The sequence below is a fragment of the Crassostrea angulata genome, chromosome 5, assembly GCF_025612915.1.
Source record: "Crassostrea angulata isolate pt1a10 chromosome 5, ASM2561291v2, whole genome shotgun sequence".
NCBI classification, from domain to species: domain Eukaryota; kingdom Metazoa; phylum Mollusca; class Bivalvia; order Ostreida; family Ostreidae; genus Magallana; species Magallana angulata.
Window position 1 is genome coordinate 48,470,646 of NC_069115.1, and position 18,128 is coordinate 48,488,773.

Consider the following 18,128-nt stretch of genomic DNA (forward strand, 5'->3'; position numbering starts at 1 on the left):
ACACTACCTGAGGATACTTCCACACAAGTTTCAGCTTTTTTGGCTGATTAGTTTCTGAGGAGAAGATTTTTAAATATTTACCCTATATATTCCTATGTAAAACTTCGACCCCCAAGTGCCCCACCCTACCCCCAGGGATAATGATTTTCACAACTTTGAATCTACACTGCCTGAGGATGCTTCCACACAAGTTTCAGCTTTCCTGGCTGATAAGTTTCTGAGAAGAAGATTTTTAAAGATTTACTCTATATATTCCTATGTAAAACTTTAACACCCCCCCCCCATTGTGGCCCCACCCTACACCCGGGGGTCGTGACTTTCACAACTTTGAATCTACACTACCTGATGATCCTTTTACACAAGTTTCAGCTTTCCTGGCTGATTAGTTTCTGAAAAGAAAATTTTTAAAGATTTACTCTATATATTCCTTTGTAATACTTCGACCCCCCATTGTGGCCCCACCCTACCCCCGGGGATCATGATTTTCACAATTTTGAATCTACACTACCTGAGAATGCTTCCACACAAGTTTCAGCTTTCCTGGCTGATTAGTTTCTGAGAAGAAGATTTTTAAAGATTTACTCTATATATTCCTATGTAAAACTTTAACACCCCCCCCCCATTGTGGCCCCACCCTACACCCCGGGGTCGTGACTTTCACAAGTATGAATCTACACTACCTGATGATCCTTTTACACAAGTTTCAGCTTTCCTGGCTGATTAGTTTCTGAAAAGAAAATTTTTAAAGATTTACTCTATATATTCCTTTGTAAAACTTCGACCCCCCATTGTGGCCCCACCCTACCCCCGGGGATCATGATTTTCACAATTTTGAATCTACACTACCTGAGAATGCTTCCACACAAGTTTCAGCTTTCCTGGCCGATAAGTTTCTGAGAAGAAGATTTTTAAAGATTTACTCTATATATTCATATGTTAAAATTCGACCCCCATTGTAGCCCCACCCTACACCTGGGGGTCATGATTTTCACAATTTAGTACCTACACTACCTGAGAATGCTTCCACACAAGTTTCAGCTTTCCTGGTCTTATGGTTCATGAGAAGAAGATTTTTGAAAATTTCTCGAAATTTTTCATAAATTCCTAATTATCTCCCTTTGCAAAAGGGCGTGGACCTTAATTTTCACAACTTTGAATCCCTTTAGGCTAAGGATGCTTTGTACCAGGTTTGGTTGAAATTGGCCCAGTGGTTCTTGAGAAGATGTTGAAAATGTGAAAAGTTTACAGACGGACAGACGGACAGACGGACGACAGACAAAATGTGATCAGAATAGCTCACTTGAGCTTTCAGCTCAGGTGAGCTAAAAATGTATATATTAATATTACTTAAACACGTGGTAGTGCTTGTTTATTCTTTACATCTATTGGTTGTTATTATTGTCACCAAGTCAGGTGACATAGATATTCATGGCACGGGCTATGAATGACCGTAAAAGTTATTGTGTACTAGTAAAACCATTCGAAGGTTCTTTTTCGTGCAGTCATTAAAGTCCCACTTTCCCACCTATTGCTTCGTAAAATATATAGATGTACGCACTGTCTAAAATATGTAATTTTATTTTGTAGATGTGGAAGATGGGGTTTTGAAGGGAAGAAATTATTGTTATATTGAATTAATTAAAACTGCACTTTCAGAGCGCTTCATATCCTAGTTTATTTCATAAATATTTTATGTTTGTTTGAGTGAAACGGATAAGAACATTATGAAAGTACACCACTTTAACACGGCGATTAAAAGTAACAATCAGAAGTTATAGTAATAGTTTTCTGCTTATTGTATAGCAAATTCTGGTCCTTCTCACCAGTAAGTCCTCGAACACTTTGTAAGAATTCAGATGATACTACTCGCTGACATACTCGCTGGCATCATATCAGATAAGTATTTGTATTTATGCATGCAGTGGTGTTACTTTATTTCTTTGATTGGTCTAGTTGCAGGCTTTCACCACCGTATTCATAAGTCGACATTTGAAAGAGATGAAACACGAATACTCTTCAAACTCATTTCCCTGATTCCAAAGTTCTTATGTGGACCATAACTGTAGAAGCGATGTAAAGTATCAAAGCAGATGCTGGTTTTTTCTGTAGTTCCTGAAGAACGGTTCTAGATGAAAAGTTTATTATAAATAAAGTATAAACATATGATATATAACTTACAGTTTTCATTAATTTTTGTATAATATTTCCCGTTTAGGTCTATGAACAGAGGCGTCAAGTTGTAATTACAGATATAGATAACCAATAGATAAAAAAAACAATCAATATATACACAAAAGACTCAAACTATTCATTGAAATAATACTTCTTGCCATCTTAAGTTGAAATCCGTGTATATATCAAACGTTCAAAGTAACAAAACTCTCTTCTGGCTGCCTGAAACACATACAGTGAAACCTATTTAATTCATACGCCTTTGGTGTCAACCAGGATCCAAATTAATAAAGCATCCGGCATATAAATTAACAAGTCCAGAACTTCTTAAAAAATATATATGTAATACAGGGCATGGTCACCATTTAGAAAAATAGTTATCAAAATTTAATTTTCCCAATTTAGATGTTTATATTGCTTCAATAGAGTATATCTAATGCAAACCAAAATTTTGAGTATCAGTTGTCGAGATACAAGCGTCAAACATTTTGGAAGAAGTTCATTTTCAAGCAGATTATTTTATTTGCTAGTTCGCTATGAATACAAATACATGTATACGGTTTCTAGTGTTCATTCGATTTTGTTTTTAACCAAAGTTTTTTTAGCACTCCGTCTGTAAACGAAATCATGGCAATAGCTTTGTTTACTTAACGAACAGTTTTGAGCTCTCTGTCTTCCTTAATAAAACTCAACGACTGTCATTAAAGGGACATAGTCACGATTTTGGTCAAATTTTATTTTTCTGTTTTTACTATTTGTAATGCTTTAGGAAAGCATATCTTATGATCAATGAAATATGGGTGCCAGTCGTTGAGATTTAAGCAAAATACAGGGCTTACAATTCTTCAGCATGTAAACAAGGCTCATGCCCTGTTTTTGTTTACATAGGTTCAATATACCAGTAAAAAATCTTTTTAAAGCTGGTTTGCCTATCTAACTATTCATTTTAAGCATAAATAAACAGTTCCTAACGATCAACACATTCATTTTAGGTCTAAAACTGGAATTTTCACTTCAATATTCAAAATGTAAACAAACGTATTGTTTACATAGCGAAGACTTGTAAGCTCTGTAACGCATCAAATTACACTCAAATTTTAGTTGCCTATTTAAAATGCCTTACTGAAGCATTGTAAACATTAAAATCGAAAAAATAATTTTTGACCAAAATCGTGACCATGCCCCTTTAAAAGTTTGGTTGACCGTTGGAAATGCTTTATTAATAAAACATCACAAATATCAAAAATGGAGAAATAAAAAGTTTAAAGTTTAAGCTAAATCTTGACCATGTCCCTTTAAAAATTTGTTCCAAACTTTCAAACTGTCTGTAAAATTACATGTAATGAGGATCCATCAAACCTTTGAGAAACAATAAGACACAAAGTTTTAAATCAAAACAAAAATCAGAAGCAGAGCAAACACGAACCTCTAAATAGAGCTAGAGGTGGCATCAGGTGCCATTGCGGAGTGAACATCCTCTGGGGAAAACGAAAAAAAATCCGTAGTCAATTCGGTAAATAATAACGGCCTAACAATAAGTAGGAAAAACGTCAGTCAGCATTCAGCTTAGCGGAAGATTATATTTTCTGACAAGGTTGTTGTCACCGAGATCTATTCGAGTCATAGAAAGAATATTTCAGTAACAAAACACTACAATTATTCTCTTTGTTGGTTAAACTACACGAGAATTAATTTTTTTTTCATCCTTTTAGTCAAGAGTGTATATTTTCTCATTATCCAAAATCTTAGTTTTCATTGGAGTTTTAGTGTAATGTTACAGCCTCGGATGCTTGAATTGGAGGAAGTGGTAGCATGTACAAATACAGTAAAGTTGGACATCAGAAAAGGTAGAACATTACACAATTCAATGATCAACATTTAAAAGTATTTATAAATCGGGTATGCAGTTATTTGCGAAGTTATTTTGGGGGGACAAAATTTAAATTGGGCATCATTTTATTCTCCTTTTTGATCATTTACTATTTAGTTAAGTGATTTTTTAATCTATTTTCTTTTTGGATTTCATATTTTGCGATGGCTATCGTTCCTGTACCTCTTCGTGTTACTTAAATCAAATCTGGGTTTAAAAATATATATTCCTTAATTTTGGTTAAGAGAATTCACAAAGAAAAAAGACAGTTTGACGTTTCATGCTCATACTTTGGTTGATTACTTAATTCACATACATATACGTGTACAGATGAGAAAGATAATTACCAAAAATTATTTCCTTGCTACAGAATTTTGGACTTTTACTGTTGTTTTGGGGGATTGAGGTATTTTTTTCTTCTTCTTTTTATTCATTGTGGCATCAAATAAATTGAGCGCAGGTGACGAACGTCCAACGTCGAACTTAAATACCACGCAATTAGTCGTGTCACGATAACTGATGACAATTAATAAGCGTGTACAAGTTCATCATAATTCAATATTTCCCGTCGCCGACAGACACGTCATTTCCCGGGATGCTGGGGAATAATGCTGACTGTTTTTGACGTCTTTAGTCATATTGTGTTACTATTAGAAGCTCCTGCTTTAACCCTGGAGATACGGTTGTCTTTAATGACTTTTTCTTTGAAAGACCTATTTCCGATGTGTAATTAATACTTATTTCGGAAAAAAAGAACGGAGATCTGGGATTGGCTTGATCCTAAGAAATGTCTAGTTTATGTAAAAGTTGTCCTGTTCCCCATAGGTTTATGTCGTTTTAAAGTCAGATGCCCGCTGTAATATGATTTCTTTACGTCAGCTGACTGATCGGTTCCCGGATGATAATGCCAGTTTGACGAGATTTGAATCAGGCTCGCTGTTTATAAGAAAAAAGAATGCGATAAATAAACAATCTCCATTGCAATCCGTCCTATGTACAAATAGTTAAATGTGCCTTTTTACTTTAGTTAAATCATATGTATTATTTTATTTTTTCATTGTTTTTACCTTTACTTAACATTTAAAAATAGCGATTTATTTTTGGTTCTTACGAAAGAACAGGTACAAAACTAGTTTACACGTACATCGAGTTTGTGAAGATCTTTTCATTATGATATTTTACAATTTAACGAATCTAATGAATACTTAATAATTCACAGAAAAACTGGAAAGTTCAGTACATACTTTGTTTATTCATCGGTCTTCGATGTCCGTACTTATACTTGATATGCGCAAGCTTTAGGTAGCAAGGGACAGTTTCGAATAAGTACCCGTCAATATTTTTGTAAAATTGAGAGTTGCTGTACTTGAAGGCTTATGAGTGTTGCTAAAATTCATGAAATGATTTTTAATGATTATCATTTTTTAGAGGGGTGTCTCTTGTTGAAATTGATATGCAATATGTAGGCCCCTTATGTTAGGTACATGAGAATCAGAAGTAAAATGCGAAACCTGCGGCTTTGACTGTTGTGCTAACTTTACACAGTAAAATTGCAAGTTACAGACGGGAGGTAAAATAACACGAAAAGTAGGTGGATGGGACATTGTAAACTATACACCGGTAAGTTTCTGACATGTGATAGTGCAGCATGCACACGATGCGGAAGGTCAACCCTCTGCAGGGAATTAGCTGGGGGAGATCTAAAAAGCTGAAAAATCATGAAAAATTAGCAAAATATGAAAGGGTCAAAATCTCATAAAAAACAGTATGTAGAGAATTTTACAGGTTTTGATTAGTAATTTTCTTCAGAAATTGGTGATTGGCCTTATAAAGAGTGAATTAAAGGTATTTATGCTGAATGAAAACTGAGGAAATTCTAGTTACAGAGTTCCGAAGACATGCATCCCTTGGCTACAATGAATTGGATCAAAAAAACTGTCCCCTGCCACCTTATCATAGTTGTTCAATTCGATATATACTGCCGTTAACATTTCACTGGCTAACTTCTTATCGCAACTGGTCCGCATAACATATTGACATACATTTAAGGATATAGTTTTTGTGCTGTTCACGACATAATTTAAAACAAACTATTTGTTAGATTTTTAATAGATGTGTGACCCTATAAACAGAAATATAGGTTATCATCTAGAAATAATTAATGTTTTGAAAACATGACAGGTAATTGATGGGTGCAAGTCAAATAATGAACTTCAGTGTATTGAATGAATTAATTTATTTATTGAGTACTCGAGTTCTTTCTTCAGTATTCGATACTCAAGTAATTGGTTTCAAGGCTCCAAGCATCTTATTCAAAGATTCTAGTAAAACTGGTTTTCTATGGAGGGAAGGGGGGGGGGTAGTATACCTATAACTTCAATTTCACTCTTAATTTCCTTATTTTTTTTACATATTACATGTACGCTCAAAAAAGTGGAGGGGGCAACTCCACGATCATTAATTTTTTATTTTGAAATTTAAGAAAAATGTTTGCTGCGAGAAAATGTGGGGGTGCCCCCACCCTCTCTTCCCGCCGTCCGCCCTCGTTGCTACTTGCCTGAAGTCGTTTTGCATAATATGTTTACTTACCAAGATCATGTATTCAATTTGCATGGTTAAAACTTAAACCACAATTGTGATGCCATTTGTTGATGCAGCCTAAAAACATACCTTATGCAATCTACTATGTCCTTAACATCAACCTGAGACAAAAATGCTTGACTGTTGCAGTAATCATAATACCCTTTAAATTAAATTGGAATATCTCAAGAAAAAAAAACAACAGAGACTTAAAGGCAATGTTTTAGGTCGTAATGCTTACCCGGTAATATACTTCTTTTATCTGTTTTCGGGTTTTCGGCCATCATGGGTTTAAACAGAATTGTATTCAGCATGCCAATGAACATCATTAGGTTATATGGTTTTACCTGAGACAACTTCTATTTAAAACACACAAGTTCTGCAACAGTCTGTTATAAAATGATGTATAACTCGGTATTATATCGTACTGTCAGACTGCAAGAACAGGTCAATGATATCAAAACCGTGTTCATCAGTAGGCCAAAAACGGATTATCTTATAGTTGAGGTAAAAATGTATTTTGTGAATTTTAATTTACTGGTTGGGAGTAAAAAAAAGCATTCACAATGATGCATCGACAGCCGTGTAAACATAGCTATAGAAAACAGTGAAAAAATTCCTTCCTTTCTATTATTATATTAAGAATCTATAGACTCAAAATGAAATGAATATACTTTACAGAGAACGCTTACATAGGCATTGCCTGCTGCCTAATCCATTTATGTAAATGTATATTTGCATAATAAAATATGTTCAAATCAAAAGTTTTTGCCTTCTTCAAGCAGAATTTATTACTCAACAAACGGTATTTTTAAAAACCTTGGGGGTTTTGGTATCTATACTACTATATTGAAATAATAGACTCGAATGTTTTACCTTTAATACCGATAAATCGGGTGAGTACTGTCTTTTGTTTTATATATTCTAAACATAATTGATACTTGAAGATTACCAATTTGTTTTTATTTTTTCTCAATCAAGCTTCGCTAATTTATAATCAACGAAAATGTCTCAAAAAATTCCGGAAATCATCTGAATATTTTGGGATTTTACAATCTTGCGCAAGCGCATTACATTCACGCTAAATCATAGGAGGCTCTTTTTGCATATATAAACTAAGAGACGATAAAACAATTGAATTTTTTTCTGTTCATCAAAAATACGGAAGATAACTCTAACACATTGCATTTACACAAAAAAAATCCCGAGAGTCTAGGATGTCAACATGATGTGTAAAAAACGTTGTTGAAGAAATGTTGTATTCTGCAATTGTAGAATTAAACTTTTCGAAGAAAGGTATTTACAGCTTCAAAAGGATTTGTTCTGAACAATTTAACTGTACAGTTATTCTCAATGCAACTTTATTAATTTTCTCCAAAATCGTTTTGGGGCGATTCTGCACTGAATTTTTTGCTACATTACGGGTTAATGGGAGGCGTTTTAACTGTGGTGAAGGCCTTTCCCCAGACCAAGTTAGATTATTCAAACTCAGCAGAGTGTAGTGAAATTAACTGCATTATTGTAGACTGAAAACTTGGTTATGCAATGTCAACAATATACATGTACGATGTGGCGATGTATACTTTTATTTCGTAAATGTCCGATATCATATGATAAGTCAACCCGTGTCAAAATCTAGTTTTTTTTTAATAAAATAAAGTCATATATACGAATGCCCAGCGATGAAATATTAAATTTCGAATGAGCAAGCCTTCTGGGCTTTCGTGATAATAGCTATGAACTTTCACAGTTTTATTTGCTCTTATCTATTGGTTAAAGCGAGATAACCCTGTAGAAGTATGTCGACAAAAGAATAGCTTTACGATATACATGTATTTACAAGGAACGCTTACCGATTGCATTTCATGGAAAAGATATGTTCTTTTCCTTTTGTTTTATGCAAATACTATTAATGTAATTTGATACGGTAAGCCTAGTAGTAAAACAAAAGCTGCAGATTACAGCGGGTTACATGTAACTTTGATGAATCGTTTTATAAAAATAACACATCCCTGTGTAAGATAGTAAATTCCCTTTTATGCTTGATCTCATGTATTTGGGATGAGTGGTATTCATATTATTTTGTTATACTTTCATGTTAAATACTGAAATCTGATTGGTTAAAACGCAGTTAATAATATTTTCTATTACCCTCAGCGTTAGCAACGCACTAAGCAACGGGTAACATTAAAAAAATGTTACATGCGCGAAAATTATGCGCGTACGGTTCGCTGTAGAATTCACGTTATTCCTATATAAAAGCAGTAAAATTTTCTTAAAAATTAAGACATTCAGTATAACAAAATAAATAGTGTCAGTTTGGGAGAATAACAGTTGAAATTGACACCCCTCGAAAACCATTGTCAACCTCCGCTCCGCGTCGGTTGACAATGGTTTTCTTGGGGTGTCAATTTCAACTGTAACCCTCCCAAACAGGCACTATTTATATAATATTTTCAACTTTGGGCACGCATGCTTTAAAAGCACATTTGAAATAGAATTTGATTTGATAATACCTTGCTGTTAAGATGTTGCTCTAAAGACGGTAAACCTACATTTCTTCCACGATTGGATTAACTTTTCCGTAAAAAATATGGCGACAGCGCCCACTAGCTATAGTCTGTCCCAAGTTAATGCTTCCATCGCTTTTTGATGAATTTTAATAAAATTACACATACCTGTGAAAGAAATACAGTTGAAATCGTTAAAAGGGAATATATCCAAGATATCTTCATTGATCAATTATTCCTTTCCACTTAGAAAAATTCACAGGAACGAAAACAGATTCCTTACGGAGATTTATAATGGAGAATGTTTACATCTTTTCTCCATTCGGAATACACTCGGAATACATCGCACAATTTTTTAACGCTATCATCCGGGTTTATTAATGGTTGTTGCAATGTAAAATCTCCATAGACTTTCAATGTCGGGATGTGTATTGAAACCTGAAGCGGTAGAAGGGGCGTTTCAAAACAGATAATCTGGACATTTTTTATATTAGTGGGTGAACGTAGTTTGAGCACAAAGGTATTTACGATTATTGAAATATCAAGCAAATAGTGGTGGAAGCAAAAACTCGGGACAGAGTATAGACGACTACTTATTTGAAAGTGCATGTGCCCCTCATTCAACTTTCGTTTTTGACTGATTTTCTTCTATATACAGTTACAAAAGCTGACCAACATGGACGTCTCTAGTGACTGGCTTGGGTACGAACCAGTAAGTACTATATTCTTCTTTTATTTATAAAATTATTATTTAGATAAATATTAAAATTAATGCTTGTACATGGTTCCGTCGTTTTCATCGTTCTGCATTTATCAAATATTTAATAACAAAACAGAAATAAGATTCCAATTTCCATTTTCTTTCAAAGAAATACTTTCAATTGGAAAAATCGCGTTCATTGAATAAAATTTTTTTTCAAGAACATGAATTAACATTATTTTCTTTTTTAGTCATTAATAACTGATATTGAAGGTAAGAAAGGGCAGTTTTGTGAAGGTATTTTTCAGTAGTTTACATGTTTCGTCCTGTGTGTGTATTTGTTTATGTTTTGGGTTTTTATTTTTTTCATTTTTTTTTTAATTATTTAAAAACACCAAGAAAATTCCTGCATTAACCTGTAAAATATTGTCTTCGTTATAAAATAAAGTCAGAAATACTCAGAAGTCCGTGCAATCTAAATGCCTCGATTGGGAAGCAACTAGCCATACCTTTTTTCTCAATCTTGACCATTCTAGCAGTAGAGAAACACTTATTGACACCTGTCATACTCACATACGCATTCAGTACCATTAAATGATTATTTAGAGTAACTGATATTGTTATAATAACATAACTTAGCAAATTTCATATAACTGGCGTTTTTATAACAAACATAATACATCAAATTCACGTAAGACATGTAGTGGTGAAAAAATTACAATAAGTTTCTAGAAAATATAATTATTATTATTATTATTATTAACAGCGTAGATGTACTAATTATAATGTCCTGATATCATCACTTGAAATGGTGTAAAAATAGAAAATAGAAAACAAAAATCACAGGCTTGAATTTATGTTACTTCGTTTGTAGAAATCCAAAGAACATACACAGTTGTTGTGATGGATACACATGGGACGCTGTTAGAAGGGTTTGTGTAGGTTTGTCATATGCAATACTTAATACATTCTTTATTCACTTTAGAAAGAATTTTCACTTATTTTAGAAAGAACCTGCTGTCAAATATATTTACACAATGTGAGTCAGGTGACACAGAGATAGGATGTACCCTTAGATGCCTGTATCCTGTATATGGAAAACATTGACAGCAATTTTGTAGGTGTTCTATTTTGGAGTGTGACTTTGTTTTGGGGTGTCTTTAAAGCAAACACTGTGATATATCATATCATCAAAATAGCTTATCTAAATTAAAAAATAAATTTGTTTTTATATAACAAAATACAGAGTAAATTAGCTTTACTGTTCAAGATGTTCCATATAGAACCATCTCGATGAGATCACAATAAGAAACGCAGGCGACTATTTCCATGAAGGTCAGATATATAATTATATATAATCAATCGTATGATAACTTTTGTGTTAAAGTTCTATGTGAGCATTGGTGTTTTATATTTCTCAGTATACATCAATAAATTAAATTGATACTTTTCACAGTTCTGTACTAAAAATGAAAGCTAAAAATAATTTCAAGTAAATAGAATTTTTAAAAAGAAAAAAAAAACTTAGATTTTATTATCTCAGCTAAATTTTGAACCGATAAATCGCGGAAAATTGAAAGTATCAAACTTATGCTTTCAGTTCGTCAGGATTCTATCAACTGTTTTGAGACATATACGTTACATGTTCTTAGTTTTATTTTCCACATAATAATTTGTCGCATTGGTTTAGAGATTGCTATTCATTACTAAAGAGGGCTAGTTGATGGTCGTGATAATTTTAGGCTATTTATACTTACTTTAAATCAATAGATGAATAAAGATATAGAAAAAAGTTCATAATTTAAAGTTGAATATTTAGTTTTTCTTCAATAAATGATAGTTAATGGCCAAAATATGAATTTTAACGATTTTAGGCAGATCCTTTTTGCATATTTAGAATTAAAATTTCATAAATTTCTTTAGATTTAATAATCAAATAAAACGCTGTTCGCTTTATGAAAATGAAATGTTAATTGTTTAAAAATAAATTATAAGTGTGTCAGATTAGCTGTGTACACATAGACATGTCTTTATCTCTTTGTGATGATAGCCATCATCACAATTTATCTTTCATTTGTTTTAAAGGAGTTTGTAATAATGCTATTAATATTATGTGTATGAAGATAGGAAATAAAATATTATTTATTTATTGATAAAACTTACTGTGGAAATCATTTAGATTTGTTATGACAAATTATCTATGAGTGTTTCTAAAGGCTTTTCTTAAACACCGAAAAAGAAAGAAAAAAATTCGTATATTTATTTGAAAATATTACAGTATATGAGTGATTATAACAAAAACAATCCCCAAATCTAAATAGAATTTGGTAGTTCTAATGAGGTTGTATAATAGATGAACATGTAGTACAAATATATAGATATCGAAAAGTCATTTTGTACAAAAAATTATTAGAATACAATAAAATAAAAACGTAGATATTTTTTTCTTTTGAAACTACATGATACGAATTTTAAATCATGAAAACAATAGGTGATTTTGAGTATTATAGACCCAATACAATAAAATCTTCTTGATATTATTTACAAAGTGCTGCTAAAATGCGTCTAGGTGGGACAAACGACCGTCGTCCGTGGAGAGCTTGCCTGTTGTCTACCATCACCACATCCCCTTTCTTCCAGATGAAGTCCACAGCCAGTTCGTTCAGCACATTCTCCAAAACATCCATGACCTTCGGGTCCATCGGTGATCCGTCTCCAAAAGTAATGGATGTTTCTGGCGAGTTTCGAGAGTCCTTCCATCCACGGTACACAGCGATGACAGAGTTGAACCACATTTCCTTTCCGGTACGTGGGTCCTCTCTGATTGCTGGTAATACCCTGGTTACAGTTTTCAAGCATCCATCTTCCAGCCATTCAATGGATTCCACAAGTTCCAACGCCTTCTTTTCAGCTTCGTCTTTATCGGGTGTGCCGTAAGTAGATTGCCACCCTCGGCCAATTGGCGATGTGGGATCATCACCGTTTGGAAGAACTCGTGTATATTTCACCCCCTTTTCTTTTAACGTGTTGACAAAGCCGCTGTTCAATTCCAGCATCTTTTGGTAAACTAAGTTTGACAAAACTAAAGGAGTCTGTCCGCCTTCTTTAGGAGCATTATCACAATAGAAGAACAACACTGACGGATAGTTTGGAACCTGTGCCATCTCATGATGAAATGGGATGAGCGTGTCTGGCGGAGCTTCGTTTGAGGTAAATACGTTGCCTACAACCAGCGTTCTTGGTGCAGCTCCCCCTACGTAAGGAAGTGGCTCATAACCGAAGGCTTTTACAAAATTATCGAAATCTAACGGGCAATTAACTGGGAAATCTCGAAAGAGGATCGCGCCATGTTTTAAAAGCTGGTTTTCAATGTTAGACTTCTCGCTCTGTATCCATTCGACGACGGCTAATGTTGAATTAAATGTTGGTTGGATTTCTTCGACGCCGTGGTTCGGAGAAAGAATTAATGGAAATGACGTTCCATCAAATGTTTTCTGCTCAGGTACCGGTAAGTTAATTTCTCTTACAGACGATTGTTTTCCTTCAGGCATCTGTAAATTGATGAGTAATTTATTATTGCGACAAAGATATATTTATATTTTGAAGCTGTATATACCATAAAAGATGCATAGAGTCATATTTTCTCGAAGTGAGTAAATTACGAAAATCATACAATATAGGAAGTTTAAGTAAATTAAATATATGCAGTAAGAAAAGTACAAAACAATAAAATAAAACTAAAATGATTAATTTATTACTGATTTTATAATGTTTTAATAAATGAATATAAGACAGTAGGCAAAAATACAACGTTTATCTATTAAATTAAGATGTAGATTTAATTAGAAATTAAAGTGTGCAATCAAATTTATTTTGAGCACAATGTGTATATTATTATATTTATATGTTTATATTATCTTCCTTAAGAAAATAATATCATTCTGCATTTTTTGGTTTAAATGGTAGATTATTTCTTAACTAAAAATTTTCTGCAAAAATTTTTCTTTTGATGTACAAAAAACGCCCTTGCCTTTTTATGTCCTCCAGTCGATGAAACCAATAGTGGTGAACCAAGACCAGTAGATGAATGTCCCTTCTATAGTTGGTGCCTTATATAGTTGACATCGGTATGCAAATTTACATGGCAGAGGTACAAACTAAGGGTATCATCACAATGCAATGCGTACAACAATCTTAATCATAGATCCATTCATGAAAAGAAGATTCAATAAAAGAGAAAAAATTATTTCTACCACCTCACCTTTTCCATTAAAAAGATCTCCCATTTGATGGCAGGTATATCCTTCAGGTATCCCCTCATTTGGTAGCCAAGATTATGGTCCAGAATTTTCGCCGAATCTCGTCGTCATCTCCTCCAAGCGTTATCAGGCAAGGCCGCGTTTTCTACTTCAACTTTATCAACTAGAACGAGGGATATCTTTCCTGAACTGTCTGGTTTCGAAAGGGAGACTTTGAACAGATATCATCCCTCCTCATATGTATCAACGTTAATTTTTCTCTTCCTTTTCCATTCCCTCTCACTTTAAGTTCTCCTATGTCTTTGGTCCTTAATTTGGTTTTTTTTAAGAAAATTCTGTGATAAAGCCAAAGTTTGAATTCCTGAATCTTATTAAAAGCTGAAAATTTTGAGTCGTGATTAAAATAAATGTACGTCTACAAAGAAAGTTGAAAAACATACTTGCGTGACCAAGAAGGATAGTCTCAATGTGCTCATGAACTTTGACTTTCCAGTACACATTGTTGAAACTTTGGAGTAACAGTAAAATGTAAAATATGTCGGGCTGGGCTTTATTACACACAATTGTGTGTTCTGGGTTGTTTTTAAATTTCTCACGTTTGCACAAAATTTTAATCCTTTTTTTAACTAAATTCTTAACATCGGCATTGCCAAAGTTCTGAAGCTTCTTTCGGTCGACCTTAAGTAGATCTTTTGTGAATCCTTGTACGCAGCGAAAAGGGAGATGGATTCTTTATGGAATATCAGGGTGAGTCCAAAAAATAAACAATATTGATCATACAAAATATGTAATTATAATGTTTTTGAGAATAACATATGTGTCCTAAATATAGTTTAAAAAGTACTGATAAACATAGATGAAACGTTAATCTTCTAATAACAAAGTTTAGCTTTCATAATTCATATCGCATACACAAAATATCCTTGTAAAAAGTTTGCAAAGTTAGTAGGTTTCATTTTGAATTTTATTTTTCTTTTTTTCATTAAGAAAAAGATGTTTTTTCTTAATCTGATTTTACAAAAACAAACTTGTATAAATATAGCATATATTAAAATAATTGTTTAGTGTATTTTTGTACAATAATTATGTTTGCTTAGTAGATCATATGCAGTGACATGAGTATGAAATACAAATAAATAAATTCCATGTGGTGTTGTGACAAGCAGCGTATAATGGCAATGCAATGACCTGTTTTGCGGGAAGATAATGTTTCTTGGTCGAGGAGAGTATAAACATAACCTGCAATGATTACATATGTACGGCCTGTCACAAGCTCCTCAATAGGCACATGACGTCGGGTATGTACCAAGATAAATAAAGGTGGGGGAAATAGCCATCGATTTCTCTAATTTGTAGTACAATGTATCTTACCTTGACATAAACATAATGGAGTACAAGCACAAATTTAGATACACGTGCGTTTGTGCATGCGCGCGTGTAGTGTTGTAAATTTAAGAAGCTTCATTGATGGCATCTTGTCTTTCAAATAGTGGTCTATAGGGTAAGGGACCCAATCTAACTAGGAGATTAAAATCTGACCACCTTTGAAATTACATGCCACTTTTCACTTTTTTAGTGTAATATTTGGATTGAGTTACTAATACTCAATCCAAGTAGTATACAGATTGGGATAACATTTACCAACAGTTATAAAATGTATCAAGCTATGCCATTTTTTCCAAACACCACTTCTTCCAAAAAAAATGGTAATGGATGTAATAGATATTATCATATGTTTACTGTCCATTGCTAGAATAGGTAATCAATATTCATTGTTACAAACTCGGGCAGGACGGAAAAGAATATCAGACTGGCAAAAATATATTACCTAGTTTCATCTGATTTGTCTCATCATGCTAGATTTCTTTTGGTAAGATTTTGATTGCTGATTGGTAAAACAAAATCTGATTGGCTAAGAATAATACATTTCATTCCTATTCAAACTTTAAACATTACAAGAGATACATTAATATTTAAATTAAATAATCCCAAATACCCAAAATACACTTTTCATTTTGATATTTATAAAGGTTCAAAAGTCTTATGTTAAAATTCTTCTGAAGCCTTTGACTAACAGAATAATTTAATTATGTATCATGACTTTAAGAAAAACGAATCAATTTTCAAATCAATATATCAAAAACAAAATACTAATGATTGAGTTGTTAGGAAATATATTTTATTTGTAATAAACTATATTAATGTTGTTTAACCCGCGGGTTTTAGATTAAACCAAATGTTAAGAAGTTCATAATAAAATGCTTATTGGAAACCAGTGGTTAGATAAGAAAAGAAAACGGTGCCCTAAGCATACAATTATGTAAATTGTTTAATTTAAAAAACAACCAAAAAATGGTCAGGTAGCGTTGGCTTATCTAGTGCATCAATTTTAACTGGAATTGCATTGGAGAAGAACAGGTGAAATGCAGGTGTAAAATCAGACTGAGGTAAAAATACTTCAGTTCTTATCAAAAAGCAATTCACACCTGTTCACCACCCATTTATCAGTGGGATTCACTTCAGCTTTGTTAATGAGTCAACTCAGGATCATATGTGTATATAAAAAGAACCTAGGTTCCCGTATGTAGATTAAGAATGTAAGACAATGTAAGTGGATGCTCTTTGTCGTCTAAATGAACTCTACGGTTCAAGCCACAAGGTAAATAAGGCCATAGGTCAGGCACATTTCACTACTTTGAATGTCCTTGTTCGGTATCTTAACATTACTGTTATTTAGGAGTGACAACTGGATTCAGCCTCCAATAACAATCTTATTTGGCACGAGAAAAAAAGGACGACCTGGTTTACTAAGGCCAATATCAATTTTTACTACATGTAGCATGCATATCCAAAAAAAACCCGATAAGCTGATTAAAACAGGCTAGTACCAGTCAAATACGGGCAAATTTCGCTGAACGATGTTAAATATAAACTTTAATGAAATACACCAATACAGTTATATCCATCTTTGCTAGCTGAGGGTTTCTGATCTTGAGAAGCGGTGCGGATCAGAAACTCTTGGCTAGCGAAGATGAGTTATATATACAACTACAACTAACAAAATGTTAGACTAACAAAACCAAAATAGATTTTAAATACCTTCTAGATTGCTTCTTTTATGCTTAAAACTCTGCTTTATGGTATTTGATATTCAGTTTTAATTTGTACAGAAACATCATTTAAAAAATACATCAATGTATATAAATTTTAATGTTCAATCGGTTGATTAAAAAAAAAACAATTAGATATCTCTTGAAATATATTAAAGAACCACAACAATAGAATATACCTACATTCACTGTGTATGTCCTGTATTTCTTAATTTAAGCAGACCGATCGCAGTTCAGTTTATTGGTTGGTCGAAACCTTCAGCAACCTAAGAAAATCACGGACTGCACAAAATGGTTATGATGATAGCCGACTCAACTTCCCATATATTATGAAGACTTGATTACTTCTTTGTTCAGTAATAATAATTTACTTCATTTTACGTACTATTTATGATTGATTCAAAAATTTATTACATGAAAATTGTAAATATCATTTATAGTAAAAACCTATCTTAGATGATTCATGCGGACTATGGAGTTAACGATCATTGCAAGAAAAAAACTTACACAACCCGCAAACGCGATTTATTTGTTTTTTTCTGCAATGTCGCTACTTTCATATCCAGCATAAGTCATCCAAAGAAAGCATTTTAGCACTTGCATGAGTCTAAATGTTAAGTCGTAAATCATGATGAAAAAATGTCATGTTTAGTAAGAAAAGCTATTTAAAGGGTTTTTTCTTTGAGGCTGTCTGTCTGAATATATACTCAAACTGAGTAAAAGATTTCGTTAGAAGTGACCGATTCGGTGTCAAAATACAAGTGGTTATCGCTTCAGTTGCAACACTGATGTTACAACCGTTGGAATACTATGTCTGCTTACCAAATTGCTAAAAGTAAAAGGGTGTATTAAAAACAGAAACAAAGTTTTATTTTTAATCATGCAATGAACAGATTGGTTTCTCTTTTTAAACCACAGAGAAACGAC

The 18,128-nt window shown here is 33.1% G+C and overlaps 1 protein-coding gene across 1 annotated transcript; it reads right to left on the bottom strand.

Moving 5' to 3' along the window:
* Positions 1-12,159: 12,159 nt before the first annotated feature.
* On the bottom strand, positions 12,160-13,956 carry LOC128184986 (uncharacterized). The gene is made up of 2 exons (XM_052854651.1): positions 13,863-13,956; positions 12,160-13,383 (listed from the first exon to the last, which is right to left on the bottom strand). The coding sequence occupies exon 2, from the start codon at positions 13,381-13,383 to the stop codon at positions 12,370-12,372; it is 1,014 nt and encodes a 337-aa protein (XP_052710611.1). The 5' UTR covers positions 13,863-13,956; the 3' UTR covers positions 12,160-12,369.
* Between the last annotated feature and the right edge of the window lie 4,172 nt (positions 13,957-18,128).

Coding starts and splice junctions, on each gene's coding strand:
- LOC128184986 (XM_052854651.1), bottom strand. CDS start 13,383: ATGCCTGAAGGAAAACAATCGTCTGTAAGAGAAATTAACTTACCGGTA.